Raw genomic sequence first — 16,333 nt, 5'->3', positions numbered from 1 at the left:
TTTATAAGGCATATCTTTTGGGTTGGGGACTTTTTTTTGAGAGTGCTATGATTTTGGGGCGTGAGGGGTTTTTTTTTGTCTGTACTCTTGAACGTCAAATCAATTTTCAGATGTAGCCCTGTGTTGGCTGGTGGTAGGAAAAGTGAGGGGGCCATTAAATCCATTCCCACACCTGAGCCACATGAGATTAATAGTTTTTAATAGTAGCATAACCATTGTTCTCTGTTTATATAATAATGCTGATGCTTTGACGGAACAACATAAAGCTGAATTTATTTTCCTAGCTGTTGAATACAGTGATGACAGCATGAATGATGCAAAGAATGTTCTTCAGACAATCTGTTCTTTTGTGAGCAGTACACATGCCTACATGAAAGGACAACTTTTGTGTGAAGCCGTTAGAGAAGATCTACTGTGGGAGAGGTGAGTGTGAAGGCCTGTTGTGTTTTGTGTTATTGGCCTGGTATGTGATAAAATCCTGAGAAGTTACCACTTCAGCTGGCACGCAACAACTGCCTTTATATGCTTTCCTTATAAACAAAGTGAGAAAATAATCCCTGCAAGTAAAAATGACAAGCACATCAGAGAAAGAGGTTTTAACTCATCCTGTTCCCGGCATGTTAGGGGTTTTTTTGCTTTCAGAGTACATATTGTTTTTTCCTCCCGGCTGTGTGTGTATTTTGACCCCTTCTATTTTGTAGTTTAGCCTTCCTTGAGTTGTCTTTGCTTTGATTAATTAGCAGACCCTGTTCACTTTTTTCTTTTAATAGTTTTAAAGAGAGTCCAGGCACAACACAAGGCTGTCACATATCTCTTCTATTGATTGATTATATGGTCATGAATCAAAATCTATTCAGTTGTATTAGTGAAAAGAGCCATATTCTCTCAACACCAGCTTCTGACGCTTTGTAATTTCTTTTCCAATAACACATAAATCTTTCCTATTCCTCAAGAAACAGATTTATAGATCTTCCATCCCCGAGTTTAATACCGTATATTATCTTCAATAATGCTAATGTCTTCCAAATTTTAATGAATTGGATGCTAGGAATTGCATTTCTACTCTGGCCACTTGCAGTAGCCATGTTTGTGGAGATTAGGAGTATCAACTGAGCTTCATTCTCACTTTTGGTGGGATCCAATGATACAGCCGCAGGTATGGCTGTCTTTATATATATATAGAGAGAGAGAGAGAGAGAGAGAGAGTTTTCATTTTTCTACATATCAAATTTTAAAAAAAATTCAAACTTTGAAACATCCAATGACTTCCCTTCTTCTCCTTCCATTGCATTTATTTTAATGCTGCCAGCATTTTGAGCTGTGTACAATTATTTTCCATATATTCAATAAATATTTTCCACTCTTCTATAAATATACGTTCTTCTTGCTCTCTTATTCTGTGAGTTAAACCTGAAAGTTCTGCATATTCTAACATCTTAAGTTGCCAATCCTCTTTTACAAGGGACCTCACTCACTTTCCATTTCTGGGGCAATAAAACACGGGCCGCTGTTGCATACATAAATAAACTTTTCCAGGACCTGGGAATTTGTGTCTGGGTTATTCCCAACAAAAAGGACTCTGGTTTTTTTAGGAAGGTAAATTATAATTCAGGCATAGGTAAACTTGGCCCTCCAGATGTTTTGAGACTACAGTTCCCATCATCCCTGACCACTGGTCCTGTTGGCCAGGGATGATGGGAGTTGTAGTCCGAAAACGTCTGGAGGGGCGAATTTGCCTATGCCTGTTATAATTCTTTTCCCAATATTCCTTCACTTTTCTGCATGTCCACCACACATGGAAAAATGTTCCTTCTACTTCTTTACATTTCCAACACATAGCTGATTCTGCTTCATACATAGCTGATTCTGCTTTATAAATCTTAGCCAACCTATTGGGAGTTAGGTACCATCTATGGATTATTTTTAAATAGTTCTTTTTCAGAGAATAACACGCAGGAAATTTCAGATCACTTTTCCAAAATTTCTCCCAGAGGTTTAGGTCTATATTGTGTCCTATATCTATTGCCCAGTGTTTCATTGATGCTGTAACTAGCTTGTCATTTGTTTTCCATTTCTAATAAGAAATTATACATTTTGGACAAATGTTTATCCATATTTTGTAACCATTCTTTTTCAAATTGTGAGCTTTGGTCTGGAAACCCTTAAAAAAAACCACTACCTTAAATGTATCATATATCTGGTGGTATTGTAACCAATCCATAACATGGCTTCTTAACTTCTCCATAGGTTTCAGTCTGGGTTCTGCAAAGTCCAGCAATTCCCATTGTCTATCCATATTAACTCTCTTAATTGTAATTGCTCTGATGGGTGATTACCGTAAAGGTGTGTTTTTCTTTCTAGCAGATTTTTATATTTCTCTCAGACTCTCTACAAATTCTTCATGAGAATGTGGTTCATAAAACTCTTACAGATTTTAGCTTCCCCATACCAAAGACACGCATGCCGGCCAAATTCCTGAGAGAGGAATAATGAGGCAACTTGCTGCTGGAGTGTATTATAGCCCAGCAACTGTGGCTCGACTGCCGGGACGGCCTGGCTCCTAACAAAACTGAGTGGGCCCGTTGGGAGCTTGCTTTGGTCACTGCAGGACCCTGTAATGTCCTGGCCGTCCCCAGGACTTCCTTTGGGGTGCTCATTGTCTCCGAGCTACCCCAAAACTCCCAAAAGCAGCAGCCGGGTTGCTGCGATAGCGGCACCAGCTGCCTTCTCCCCTTGCAGCAAACCAGAAGTCCAGGAATGGCTGTCTTAAAATGACTAGAATGTTAAAGGTAAAGGTAAAAGGACCCCTGACCATTAGGTCCAGTCGTGGCCGACTCTGGGGTTGCGGCGCTCATCTCGCTTTATACAGCTTCCGGGTCATGTGGCCAGCATGACTCTGGCTAACCAGAGCAGCGCACGGAAACACCTTTTACCTTCCCGCCAGAGCAGTACCTATTTATCTACTTGCACTTTGACGTGCTTTCGAACTGCCAGGTTGGCAGGAGCAGGGACCAATCAATGGGAGCTCACCCCATCGCGGGGATTCGAACCGCCAACCTTCTGATCAGCAAGCCCTAGGCTCTGTGGTTTAACCCACAGCGTCACCCGACTAGAATGTTAGTGTACGTATAAACCTATACATTCACAAAGATCATTCGGAACTCTAAGCACCCACATATTAATGCCAACGTTCTCCGCTCAAAGATTGCAGTGAAAACGTAACAATGATTAGCAGAAGGGAGTTTGTTCAAGGCGGCTTCCCCAGTCTTTTCATAGAGCATCAGTTACGTGGCAGAATATTGCCCAGCAAGCCCCTGCCATTGGTTGGTGACAGCTGTAGCCATTCGGATTTTTCTTCCCTGTTATTGCACACCTTTGGTATAGAAATGGCAGATTTCAGGGCCACCGCTAGGCGTGATGGCTGCAGAAACCTTTATCTGTCCTTTTTTAAATAATAATAATAATAATATTTTTAATTAAGTACAAATTAGAAAACATACATATTTACAACAAAAGGAAATACGAAAGAAAAAGAAAATACATATAACCAAGGAAAAACAAATAGAGAATACTTTGTCTCTTTTCATATTTACAGTCATTTATACCTCTATAAAATGGTATTCACAATAAAGGAGTGAAATGAAAGATAAGATATCAGAAAAAAAAGAACAAAGAAAAAATAAAGAAGTAAAAGAAAAAGATCATAGGTGAATTTTTTTTTTAAGTAGATAAGTATTCACTATACATAGCCATTTCCAATCTATATTTATATTCAATTGTATAATTTCATCTTGTCCTTATCTACCTTAAATAAAGTGTTTTTTTTTTTAAGACTTCTACTGTTTGCCTCATGCGTTTTTAATAATCCGTTCGTCGGATCCTCTGTTCTTCATATTTTCCCTTTGGATTTTCTTAATGTCTCACTTTGTATATTTTTTATTACGCACAAGATTATGGAGGCGCAGGTCAATTCTGTATCCAGGGCAGCTGTCTACCAACTCCACCTGGTACGCAGGCTGAGACCCTACCTGCCCGCGGACTGTCTCGCCAGAGTGGTGCACGCTCTAGTTATCTCCCGCTTGGACTACTGCAATGCGCTCTACGTGGGGCTACCTTTGAAGGTGACTCGGAAACTACAACTAATCCAGAATGCGGCAGCTAGACTGATGACTGGGGGCGGCCGCCGAGACCACATAACACCGGTCTTGAAAGACCTACATTGGCTCCCAGTACGTTTCCGAGCACAATTCAAAGTGCTGGTGTTGACCTTTAAAGCCCTAAACGGCCTCGGCCCAGTATACCTGAAGGAGCGTCTCCACCCCCATCGTTCTGCCCAGACGCTGAGGTCCAGCGCTGAGGGCCTTCTGGCGGTTCCCTCATTACGAGAAGCAAAGCTACAGGGAACCAGGCAGAGGGCCTTCTCGGTAGTGGCACCCACCCTGTGGAATGCCCTCCCATCAGATGTCAAAGCGATAAATAACTACCTGACATTCAGAAGACATCTTAAGGCAGCCCTGTTCAGGGAAGTTTTTAATCTGTGATATTTTAGTGTATTTCTGGTTTTTATGGAAGCCGCCCAGAGTGGCTGGGGAAACCCAGCCAGATGGGCGGGGTACAAATAATATATTATTATTATTATTATTATTATTATTATTATTATTAACACAACCAGATTTTTGTAGTCCAGCCCTGGTTTTGTAAATAATCATTTAAGAACCCCCATTGCTTCATAACCATAGTTTTGGATTTTCTCCTTATTATATCCGTCAGTTTTGCTAGTTCCAGAACCTTTATTTGTCCTAAACATACAGTGTGCCTGGAAAATGGGCTGCAGAGAGGTAACAGGCACCAGGAAGTCTTGTAATCTTCCATTCATTTGTCCCTTTTGTTTTAAGAGAAGTATCCGTCCTCCTTTAATAGTGATTTACCAAATGGCACTTGATCCAGCTTGTGTGAAGCACTTTTGCTCCCCATGCAAAAGTTGGAGCAGGAACTCAGCCGCCTCCTGATGAAATTGTTGGTCAAACTACTTAACCTGGGATACATCCTGCCAAAAGTGCATTTTAACTAGCCGATCGGTTTACGTCTGGGGCTTTTCTAAAAAAAAAAAACAACACTTCCGTTGTCTTAATTTTTTCTCCTCCTTCTCCAAGGCTAGCCAACACCAAAGCAGCGGTGAAGTCTGCGTGTGCCGATGACTTTGACACCCCCAGGGCTATTGGTGCAGTTATGGACCTCATTCACCATGGCAACAGGCAGCTGAAGGCCGTCACTAAGGTAACCCGTTAGGAGACAAAGATCAGAAACCGACCATTGTCTAAACGGTTCTGTACTGACAGGTTGGTTTTATCATTTTCCTAGGCGAAACTTGCAAGGAAAAATAAAGACAAATGATTCTCTCCCCCACTCTCTGCCACATCCCAAGACAGGCATTTATACAAACTGCATTTCTAGGATCAGAAACCTCTTTTGCCGTGTTTTAGAACACCAAAAGTTTTATTTCCTTCTTACTACTTGGTATTCTTAGGCAGCTGAAGAACTTTTACACGAGCCTTTTTTCTTCACTAATCACACCGTTCAGTTATGTATTTACAGTTGTACCTTGGTTTTCGAACAGCTTAATTCTTGAACGTTGCAAACCCAGAAGTGACTGTTTCGCTTTGTGAACTATTTTTGGAAGCTGAATGTCTGATAGGGCTTCCGGGGCTTCTGATTGGCTGCAGGAGCTTTCTGCAGCCAATCAGAAGCCATGATTTGGGTTTTGAACGTTTTGGAAGTTGAACAGACTTCCGGAACGGATTCCGTTTGACTTCCAGGGTACGACTGTATTTATATGAGTGAGAGAGAGAGAGAGAGAGAGAGAGAGACTGAGAGAGACTGAGAGAGACTGAGGAGTACCCAGGTAATCTTTCGTAGAAACTGTTGTTTTCCTGAGTTTATTCTGTTCTTTCCCCTTTTCTTGCCCAAATGTTGGCTTGTTGCGAATTTAAAAGAAAAATAGCTTCCAGCACAGTTGTAGCGGTAGAGATTTTCAGGTGTGAACTGACTGGCACCACGGCTTTTTTCCAGCTGGAAACTCATTTCTGGCACCTCTCAGGTGGGCGCCATTTCCATTATAAGAGAACAAGGCAGGTATTCATGGTGAGACCTGTCACCTCTTTTTCTAGAAAAATAGCACTGGTGGCAGTGTGACGGACATAGCATCCAGGTGGAGCAGAGTGATACTGAACTTGGAAGTCAGAGTTGTTCCCTGTTGGTCATTAGTGGTGGGCTTTGCTGCAGGAGAACCAGGAGGAGTCTGGCTCCAAGCCACCATAGACAGTTCATCCCTGTTAGTTTGCTTACAGACAGAGCAACACGTTGCTAATATATGGGGGCAAGATGATGATGCACAGTGACCGCTGTTAGTATGGCGCTAGGGTTATATTTACACCCCCCCCCAAAGTTTTCCTCCAGAATGGCATGTAATTGCCACAGAGGCCATAGGAAGATTGGGGATTTATGTACTGTGTTGGGAAGGCAACCGTGAATAGGCAGAAATGCTGCCCTGCTTGTGCAGATTACTTTGGGGGGGCCTAATTGTGGAAGAAATTACGAGCAAATGTTTTTTGGTCAGTCTACTTTTAAGCCTATCTTCAAGCCCATTAATGTCTAGAATTGGTGAGTTAGTTATTAAATGGCACCAGATATTCAGGGAGTGTTGAATACTCTGCCCAAGGCAAAATGTTGAAGTGTGTGTGTGTGTGTGTGTGTGTGTGTGTGTGTGTGTTTTGGGAGAAACTGCCTGCTTCCTACTTGCTTGTTACCCTTCTCATTTTGAGTCTAATGGGTAAAGTCCTAAATGGCCGCTACTTCTGGAGCACTGAACTCTTTACAGTGGTACCTTGGGTTACAGACACTTCAGGTTACAGACTCCGCTAACCCAGAAATAGTACCTCGGGTTAAGAACTTTGCTTCAGGATGAGAACAGAAATTGTGCAGTGGTGACACGACGGCAGCAGGAGGCCCCATTAGCTAAAGTGGTGCTTCAGGTTAAGAACGGATCTCCAGAACGAATTAAGTACGTAACCTGAGGTACCACAGTAGTTCCATGCTTATTGTTTTTAAAGTGCCTTTTCTGTAAGCCACTTTAGTGAGCCATCTGATTGCATTAGCAAAGTTTTATCTACGTACAGCACACAAACACACACACGGTTAACTGTTAACAAAAGAACACAGTGTTTTGGTGTTTTTTTTTAAAAAAGTATTGAATCTTGGCAGTATAGATTCTAGCTCATTGAATATCTGCATGCAATCCATCATCTGTGACATTATTATTATTTCCTAATGTTTTGCCCCTTGTTAAATTGATTTCTTGGAATTATGATCTTCACTAAGGCGAAGTTGCTTCCCTCCAAATCTTGACTTGCCCGAGATCTGTTATGTAACCAAGGCTGTATCGTAAAACTCTCTACAGATATTTTATCCTCCCCACTCACCACACAAGCATTGAAAATACAAAAATCCTTCACTATGGTTAGCCAGGCTCCGCAATGAGAAAAGCTGGCCTCTGTAACCTGTATAAATTGTGCAAATGTGTACAAACTAGTGTTTTGACTGCTCAAGACGACAGACGACTAAAGCTGGGAAGCCCCGTTTGTCTGCTGAACGAAATAGGAGTCTTCAAATGCTCTTGAATTTCTGTGGTTTCAATAAGTATGGCTTTCACACTGTTTTGTGCATGGCCTTTTCAACAGTAAAAGCTGGAAATCTGTGTGGAGCACTAAAATGGAGAGCTGAGATTGGCAAAGCTAGATGTTGAACCCAGTGTTAGTACCATTGCACAGAACTGCAGAATAATAATAATAATAATAATAATAATAATAATAATAATAATAAATAATAAATTACTTATACCCTGCCCTCCCCAGCCAGAGCCGGGCTAAGGGTGGCTAACACCAGTAAAATTACAATAAAAACATAATGGGGGGGGGGGAACACTCTCACACACAAAACACCAGTTTATTAAAATACGGGTTAAAATACAACTTAAAATGCAGCCTCATTTTAATGTTAGCCCATAGATCAAAACTATAAGGGTCGGGAAACATAAGGGTCAGACTGAGTCCAAACCAAAGGCCAGGCGGAACAGCTCTGTCTTGTAGGCCCTGTGGAAAGATGTCAAATCCCACAGGGCCCTAGTCTCTTGTGACAGAGTGTTCCACCAAGTCGGGGCCAGTACTGAAAAGGCCCTGGCCCTAGTTGAGACCAATCTAAGCACCTTGCGACTTGGGACCTCCAAAATGTTGTGATTTGTGGACCTTAAGGTCCTCCGCGGGGCATACCAGGAGAGGTGGTCCCGTAGGTATGAGGGTCCTAGGCTGCATAGGGCTTTAAAGGTCAAAACCAGCACCTTAAACCTGACCCTGTACTCCACCGGAAGCCAGTGCAGTTGGTAAAGCACTGGATGAATGTGATCCCGTGGCAAGGACCCCGTAAGGAGCCTCGCTGCAGCATTCTGCACCTGCTGGAGTTTCTGGGTCAGCTTCAAGGGCAGCCCCGCATAGAGCGAGTTACAATAATCAAGCCTGGAGGTGACCGTCACATGGATCACTGTGGCCAGATCAGGGCAAGAAAGGTAAGGGACCAACTGCTTGATACGGCGGAGATGGAAAAATAATATGGTGGTGGAAAACATTTTTTGGGACGGGTCAAAAGCTACCTTCCCTTGAGGATAGTCAGTTAGAAGAGCAAAGTTCAGTGATGAGGGACACAATTCTTTTCTGTCTTCCCACTTGTTTTCTCGCCGTCCAGTGTGCCGGACAAGAGAAAGAACGGATCACTCTTGCTAAATCTCTGCACTGATCACTTGCAATGGGCTTTCTCCCTTGGTTCTTCCATGTGCTGGCTTCCCTCACCCCCACATTTATCCCTCTGGGCTCCCCATGCCTCCATTGCAGAATAATGGAACGCAGTCAGCCCTATTTATAATATACACACGCGCACACAGTCTGATAATGTAGCTTTCTTTGTTAGTGACAACCATGGTCTCATAATTTGGCAAAAGATGTAGATGTAAAATACTGGATGGAATCACAGAATTGTACAGTTGGAAGGGGCTATCGGGGTCATTTAGTCCACCCTGCTACAATGCAGGAATTTTCCTCCTAACTTGGGCTTTGAACCCACAACCCTGAGATTAAGAGTCTTGTGCTCAACTACCTGAGCTTATCCTATCAGCTTATCCAAGAAGCCTTGGAAGGTATTTATTTCTGAGCTTTTCCTAGATAATGTACATTAAAAAAAATCTTGTAGCAAGAGTTGCAGGAGGGAGAGTGGCTTCAAGGAAATGCCTTGCTGTCCCGAACTTTGCCCCTAGGCCTTACAAGTGCGGTCCGGCTTACATACCAGCGGCATTTTGTTTTCCTAAAATCTATGCTCTATGGCTAGTTACTGCGGTTAAGAAGTCTTCGCTCTTGGAAAGGAGGAGGTTTAGGCAATCTAGCAGATAAATAGATTCCCGCAGAGTATTGTTCGCTTTCATCTTTTGTCCGTGTGCGGAGAGATGTTATCGTTACATCAGCTCTTTTGTGTGTTTTGAAATCAGGAAAGTGGATCGCCTAGGAGCGCTGTTGTGTTTGGAGCCATTCTCTCCTACATCATGGAATTCCTTCACACAACTGGGATCACCCTTGCGGAAAGACAGGTAGGAAACCACCCCACTTACCTGAGAGTAAGCCCCATTGAATTCAAGAGGACTCCGAGGAGCTATAGTTAGCATTTTGCTGTCAGGTCTTGTAGGGTCACAAAACCAGGCTTCTGACAAACTGTGTGCCTGGTCCCTTGTCCTTCGGAAAAAAACATGTTTCCAGGTGGTTCCATCTATATATGCATATAATTTTTTATGTGTTACTCACCCTAACACAGGGCTGTCCCTAGGTGATTTAGAGTCAAGTTTGTTGTTGTTTTTGACTTCTTTTTTAAATCAAAATTAAAATTGTCCTCCTACCTGATCCTCAGAAATCTATCTGAATTGATACAGTTCCAAAGCATCGTGTTAGTCTTTGGCTTAGAAACCAAAAACAATAAGGCTGAAAATGAGAAACACTAAATAGGATGTATTTTCCTTTTCTGAAAGTCCTGATAACTGTCTCTTAATGTATTCATTTTAGTTGCGATGTAAGAGTGTTGACGAGCACCTGGTGTCCATTTGGTTTTAGTTACTGCAGTGCTTTCTTTTACATTACTTTACTTGGTTATGTGTGTTGTTTTTTTGGAGGGGAAAATAAAAACATTCATTTAAATAAATTCATCACTACCTATCAGGACCAGTGGTCAGGGATTATGGGAATTATAGTCAGAGAACAGCTGGAAACCAAAGTTGGGGAAACCCTGGTCTGTAGGGTGAAATACACACCTGTACAAATCACCTGTCATCCTGGCTTAGTTCTGCACTAGGTGCTTTCCTTTAGGATTTTTTTGCTACATTTGAAGAGGGCCTTCACTGTTTTGTTTTACTTTTTAACAAGATATATATACCCCTTAATCGAGAATAATATTATTTGTTTAGAAATGGCAATCAAAACAGGCATAATTCAGCCCATTTTGTATCTTATTTAAAACTTATTTAAAATGTATGCAGTTAAATTACATGTCTGGGTACTCCTGGTGCCGTTCTGGACATGCCGCACATTGCTGTAAGTGTGTTGCATGTTGGGGTTGAATTCGGGTTTTTGATTAATAGGTAGCTCCAGAAAACGAACATTCAGCCATGCTCTCCAACGTGATAGATGAACTGGTGAGCTTCCGAACCAAAGTGCGCAGTTTTGCCCTTGCTGCACCCGAGGCTGCGGGGGGCATGTCCGCAGATGGTGCCCCTCTGTCGAAAGAAGCCCAGCTCCAAAAGAAAACCGAAAGGCAGCAACTGTTGAAGGACCGAGCGCCCCTCTTGCAAGCGTGTGACAGCCTGCGCCGAGATCTAGCCATATACGGCATCGACATAAAGGTTCGCCTCTTTCTCTGCTCAACTCCTCCTGGCTGAACATTTCTGGCATATCTCCTCTGTGGGTTGTTTTAGGAATAGGGATTTATTGTGATCTTTTCTCCCTTCTTCCCACTCCCCCCGCCCTCTGGAACAGGCAGCTTTCCTCCTTGCACCCTAAATGGTTAAAATACAGTAGGAGCAACAGTAGATTTAAACTTGAATGGTCGTCACGTTTGGCTGAAGCCAGCAAGTCCTTATTACTGCCCTGTGTCGCTGCCTCAGTTCTCAGTGGAAACAATTGTTGAGCGTTGAAGAGCTTCTTTTGTTCTAAAGAGCCCTTGGGAAATTTTAAAATATTCAAGCAGGTGCTGGCTTTGGGAAAAAAGTGCTCCACGAAGTTTACCTGCCCCATAGGTACTAGCTGTGTTTTTCTTACCTGCCATGCAAGGGCTATGTTGGGTGTGTGTGTGTAGATTTTAGAAGAGCAAATAAATGTGCAAAAGTGCTCTGTTCTTACGCATACTATTTGGATCCGAGAAGCCCATTTTATTATGAGTAAGTTGGGTTTCTGGAAAGGAGCTGTGATGATGGCAAAAGCAACCTGGGTTGCAATCCAGCGAAGGCAGACTGGGGGCCAAAAGTCCCATTGAAAACTTTGTGCACTTGGTCCAATCTTACGTGTGGACTTGCTCAAGCTGCGCTGAGGGTACAAACCAGGTGTAAAACAGGAAGAGGATTGTTGTAGCAAGGTCCTCCTGGTTTCACAACCGAGGAGGAGGACCCAAAAACTGAATGCTGGTTTATGTTTATTCTTATTAGTCGGCGCTGTGGCAGCAGGTGTCTCTTATCACCACCGCCTCAGAAAAGCTTAAGCCATTTCAGTAAAATAATCTTGGCCCTGTATAACTGAAGGAGCGTCTCCACCCCATTGTTCAGCCTGGACACTGAGATCCAGCACAAGGGCATTCTGGTGGTTCCCTCACTGTGAGAAGTGAAGCTACAAGGAATCAGGCAGAGGGCCTTCTTGGTGGTGGCACCCTCCCTGTGGAATGCCCTCCCATCAGATGTCAAGGAGATGAGTAACTATATAACCTGAACTATATAATCTGAAAACAGCCCTGTATAGGGAAGCTTTTTAATATTTAATGTTTTGTTATGTTTTTATATAGGTTGGAAGCTGCTGAGAGTGGCTGGGGCAACCCAGTCAGATGTGCGGGGTACTACTGCTACTACTAATAACTGCTAGCAATTCAACATTCTGCTGATTTATGGCACAATCCTATATATTATTACTCATGAGTAAGTCCCATTGTGTTCACTGGGACTTACTCCTAGGAAAGTGCACATAGGATTGCAGTCGTCATCAGGGAAACATCTTAGAAACATGAATTGTGACTGCTATTCCATTATTGCAGATGAAGTGAGCCTGTGAAAAGATGGCGATGAGTCTGGGGCAGGTTAAGGGAACCTGTGGCTCTGCAGATGTTTGCTGGACTGCAGCTCCCATCACCCCGACCCATTTGCCATGGTGGTTGGGGTTAGAACATCTGGAAGCCCCACAGGATCTCTCCCATTGGTCTAGGGCAGAGTTTTAAAAACTTACCATGTTGGTGACACGCTTTTTAGACGTGCATCATTTCACGACGCAGTAATTCAGTTTTGCATCATTTTGTGACACAGTAATTCAGTTCTGCTAGCATACTGGAGGTTAAACTAACCCCTTTCCAGTCCTGGGAGGAGCATGGGGAGCATTTGTGTGACACACTTGCACACTGCAGCCAACACACTAATGTGTTGCAACACAGTTTTGAATGCTCTGGTCTAGGGCAAGCCAGTATGCCCACATTTGAAGCCAGAGTTACAGTCTTGTAGGCCCTACTTTGGAAGTCAGGCTATTGAACAATATAGCATTACTTCGCAGCATGAAAAGGACTGAGCTTTTCCAATTCATATTTGAGTTCTAGAAGTGGTTTGTGTTAAAGGAAATGTGAGTGTTTAACACAATCTTTTTTTTGTATTTACGCAGGATAGAAGTACTACTTCTACATGGGAACTTGGAGAGCCCAGTAAAGAACGGGAAAAGAGCTGATAAAAATAAGAAGTACATACTGAGTGACTTAATACTGCGGCGATATAATGGATTTTAAATTACTCTGGCTGAGAGAATCCTCCTCCTTGAATTACTGGGTGGCAGAAATAATTCTTAAAACTGTCTACTTCAAATTTAAAAGCAAGAAGCTTTGCCTGTTTTCTGAAAAGATGTGTGTTTTTTTGGGAGGGTGTGGTGAGGAGGAACAATTGCAAATCTGTCATTTATTACAGCAGCTCTCCTGTATTCTCACTTATGGAATCCTTTGACTCTACTTCAGCACCTCAAGAGTTTAAACACTGCTTCAGCTGCGCCATCTAGAAAATAGAATTAAGTGAAAATAGCATTGTCTGCTGTAGTGACACAAGAGGTGAGTTGGCTTAAATTCGCTTTTACCAATAAGTAGTTGGTATCCCTTGGCAAGGGGAGATAGAAGGCCTCCACCTCAAAAACAGCACAGCCTTCGAGAATAACTTAAAGCTTAAAGGCACTAAGATTTAGATCAACAACTCCAGGGTTCGGAGGGAGGATGTTTTGTTAGCAAGATGCTGAATCGTACATAAACCCTTTTCTATTGTAATAACTGCAATTTGATGTTGCAGTTAAATGCTAATCCATGCTACAATTTTTCTATATATCCACTTTCTTCCACATTGGTAGAAAGTGTTCCAGACTAGATTCAGTCTTGTTTCAAAGTAGGTGGCACCAAACAAGGCTGTTTATGAATTACGGATCAGGCAGAGAGCAATCTCTGCAGAATTCATATCTCCAGAAGTACCTAGAAGGTCAGAAACATGGAGAGTTAGCATGTGTCCTATTGATCTTCAGCCTCCTGCTAACCAGCCTTTACTTGAAACATCTGTGGCAGATTTTTTCACTGCATCAAAGCATTGTTCAGAAGTAGAAGGCTTCTTTTTAGCAATGTTGGTTAACAAAATGCCATTTCGCTGTGTTTTTTTTTTGGAGCTGGACTTTGTTCGAATGAAGATTTACAGATACAGACTCGGATCTAATTTCAGGTCAGAAACACACATCAGTCTTTGTTGGCAAATAATATATAAAATACTAATCCAGAACACCTTGCATTAAAATAGCTCTTTTCTGCGGGGCTTCTCTTAAACATTCAGCATGGCCTTTTATTTGTTGCACCAGTTGCTCAGATGAGAAGGAACTGATGAAGACCAGGGCATTTAAGGTAGTGGAGATGTGGATTCAGAAACAAGCTTTTTGCATGCCCTCTACTGGGATGAGGTATGGCCTCCATGTATTTCAGTGAGACTGTAGGGACTATGCTGGCTGACCTGTAAATCTTTAAACAGATGGCAGGGACTGGTGCCATCTTTAGAAGGCAATTTCAGGTTTCATGCAAGAGTGTATAAAGAGTTTCTAAATGTTGGTGCACAAGAGCACTTGGACATTAGAAGGGAAACAGGACCTGGGGGTTAATGCAAAGCAGCGCTGGAACATAAAAGAAAAGGAACTTGCTTCTCTACTTGAGGTAACTTACAAACTATACAAGTCTCCTACTTTTCTTCCAAATATAAACTCCAGGCAGGGCCTTGGAATTTGGAAACCAGCCATTTTATACTAGCCTGTTGTGAACCCCAACAATATGAAACGCATTTTCAAAACTGATACCTGTATGTAAATAATGTATTAATAACTACTGGGATCTGGTTTATTTCATGCCTTGATTGTCCCCTCTATTATAATCTAAGGCAATTCTCTCTGTCCCTCACCCCACAAGCATTATTCAAACCTTGGCTATTAAATGTTTTTATTTTATTTTATAAGATGTATGGATTTTAGCTACTAATGCAAAAATGTTAATAAAAAGTGGAGAAAAAGACATAACACATACCCCCCCCCCCCAAGAAGAAAGCATCCTGTAGAGTCTACTAGTTAAAATGTAAATGAAATCACTGAAACTGTGTCCAGAGTCTGGAAGAACTGCAGTATGATAGTAATGTTTCTTCAGTGTCACCATATTATTTAAGATTGCAGTCCTGGGCACACAGACCTGGGAGTAGACTCCGTTGAACTCTGCTGGACTTAAGCGAACTGCAGCTGAAATGCAGTTTGCATTTCAAAATGCACTGTTAGCAAAGGCTCTTGTGCCAGCTGAAATGCAACCTCTGCTTTTTTGATACCAATGCCATTTCAAAACACTTGATCTAAGATTTAGGCTGCCAGTTTAGAGCTGGGAGTGGAAGGCAGCCCTGTGCTGCTTTGTTCTTTACCTGCAAGCCAGCCAGTCTGTTGTGGCTGATCAAACACACTCACTTTGCAGCTTAGGAACCTGAACTTGTGACTAGAAAAATGAAACCTCGTCTGCTTTAGCTTGGAATGTGTTGGTTCTGACTAACAAAGATAAGCTCCCCTTCCCAAACATTCCTTGAGAGTGACTTGCTCAGGGTCCTGCACCTGCACAATTTTGTGCTAATTTTGTGCTAATGATCTAAGCTACCATTTCAACAATGGTGCCCCTCTAGATGTTTTGTCCTCCCCAACCTTTGGCTGTGGCCAGTGAAAATAATTGTAGTCCAAAACATCAGGAGGACATCAGGTTAGAGAAGACCCTGGTAAACAATACAGTGGTACCTCGGGTTAAGAACTTAATTTGTTCTGGAGGTCCATTCTTAACCTGAAACACCACTTTAGCTAATGGGGCCTCCTGCTGTGCCGCCGGAGCACAATTTCTGTTCTCATCCTGAAGCAAAGTTCTTAACCCGAGGTACTATTTCTGGGGTAGCGGAGTCTGTAGCCTGAAGCGTATATAACCCGAGGTACCACTGTAGTTGCAGGTTTGCCTTATGTTCATCTGTGGAGGGAAGGGATCGTTATCAGAGCTGGGAGGTTATAACATTCATGATGTGTGCATTAGCGGATTCCTGCCACACAAAAAATGTTAGGTGTGCAAGCTACTGGTATTCATATTTCATTTCAACAGCATCAGAGAGAAAAAAAACCTTGGAACTGAAAATAGGACCTGCAGCTAAGAATGTGTAATGCAGTAAGGGAGACAGGAACTTGCCCTTATCACCCCTACCTTTCATGAACGCTTAAGGCATTGACTGGAGAAATGTCCTCTTACAACTTAGAAGGATCTGCAGCTGGTTGCCTTCATTTTTGTCCTCCTGGAGTGATGGAAATAAATCTACATCCTTCAACCTGACAGTGCTATGTGCAGTATAATAAGCTGTTCAACAAAATATTATTCCAGATTACTGAACAAGGACCCTCACATGTCCCCTTTGTCAGTGGAAAGATTGGCACTCGTT

General features: G+C 42.5%; 1 protein-coding gene across 3 annotated transcripts in view; it reads left to right on the top strand.

Moving 5' to 3' along the window:
* The window catches only part of CARS2 (cysteinyl-tRNA synthetase 2, mitochondrial), a 45,052-nt gene that overhangs the window by 18,870 nt on the left and 9,849 nt on the right, over window positions 1–16,333 (top strand). The window contains exons 11-16 of one of the 3 annotated variants that reach the window (XR_014563391.1): window positions 285–423; window positions 5,154–5,277; window positions 9,587–9,685; window positions 10,724–10,984; window positions 12,990–13,422; window positions 14,411–14,838. Coding sequence is in view for 1 of the 3 variants with exons in the window: in XM_083735304.1 (XP_083591430.1) it covers window positions 285–423; window positions 5,154–5,277; window positions 9,587–9,685; window positions 10,724–10,984; window positions 12,990–13,052 (686 nt within the window). In the remaining 2 variants the exon portion in view is untranslated. Of the gene's footprint in view, window positions 1–284; window positions 424–5,153; window positions 5,278–9,586; window positions 9,686–10,723; window positions 10,985–12,989; window positions 14,839–16,333 lie in introns of those variants that run through there. The other 2 variants (XR_014563390.1, XM_083735304.1) reach the window with 2 other exon arrangements.

Source organism: Podarcis gaigeae (assembly GCF_964106915.1).
Source record: "Podarcis gaigeae genome assembly, chromosome: 4".
Taxonomy (NCBI): Eukaryota; Metazoa; Chordata; class Lepidosauria; order Squamata; family Lacertidae; genus Podarcis; species Podarcis gaigeae.
Note: the sequence above shows the minus strand (reverse complement) of the source record. Positions and strands in the feature narration are given on the sequence as shown.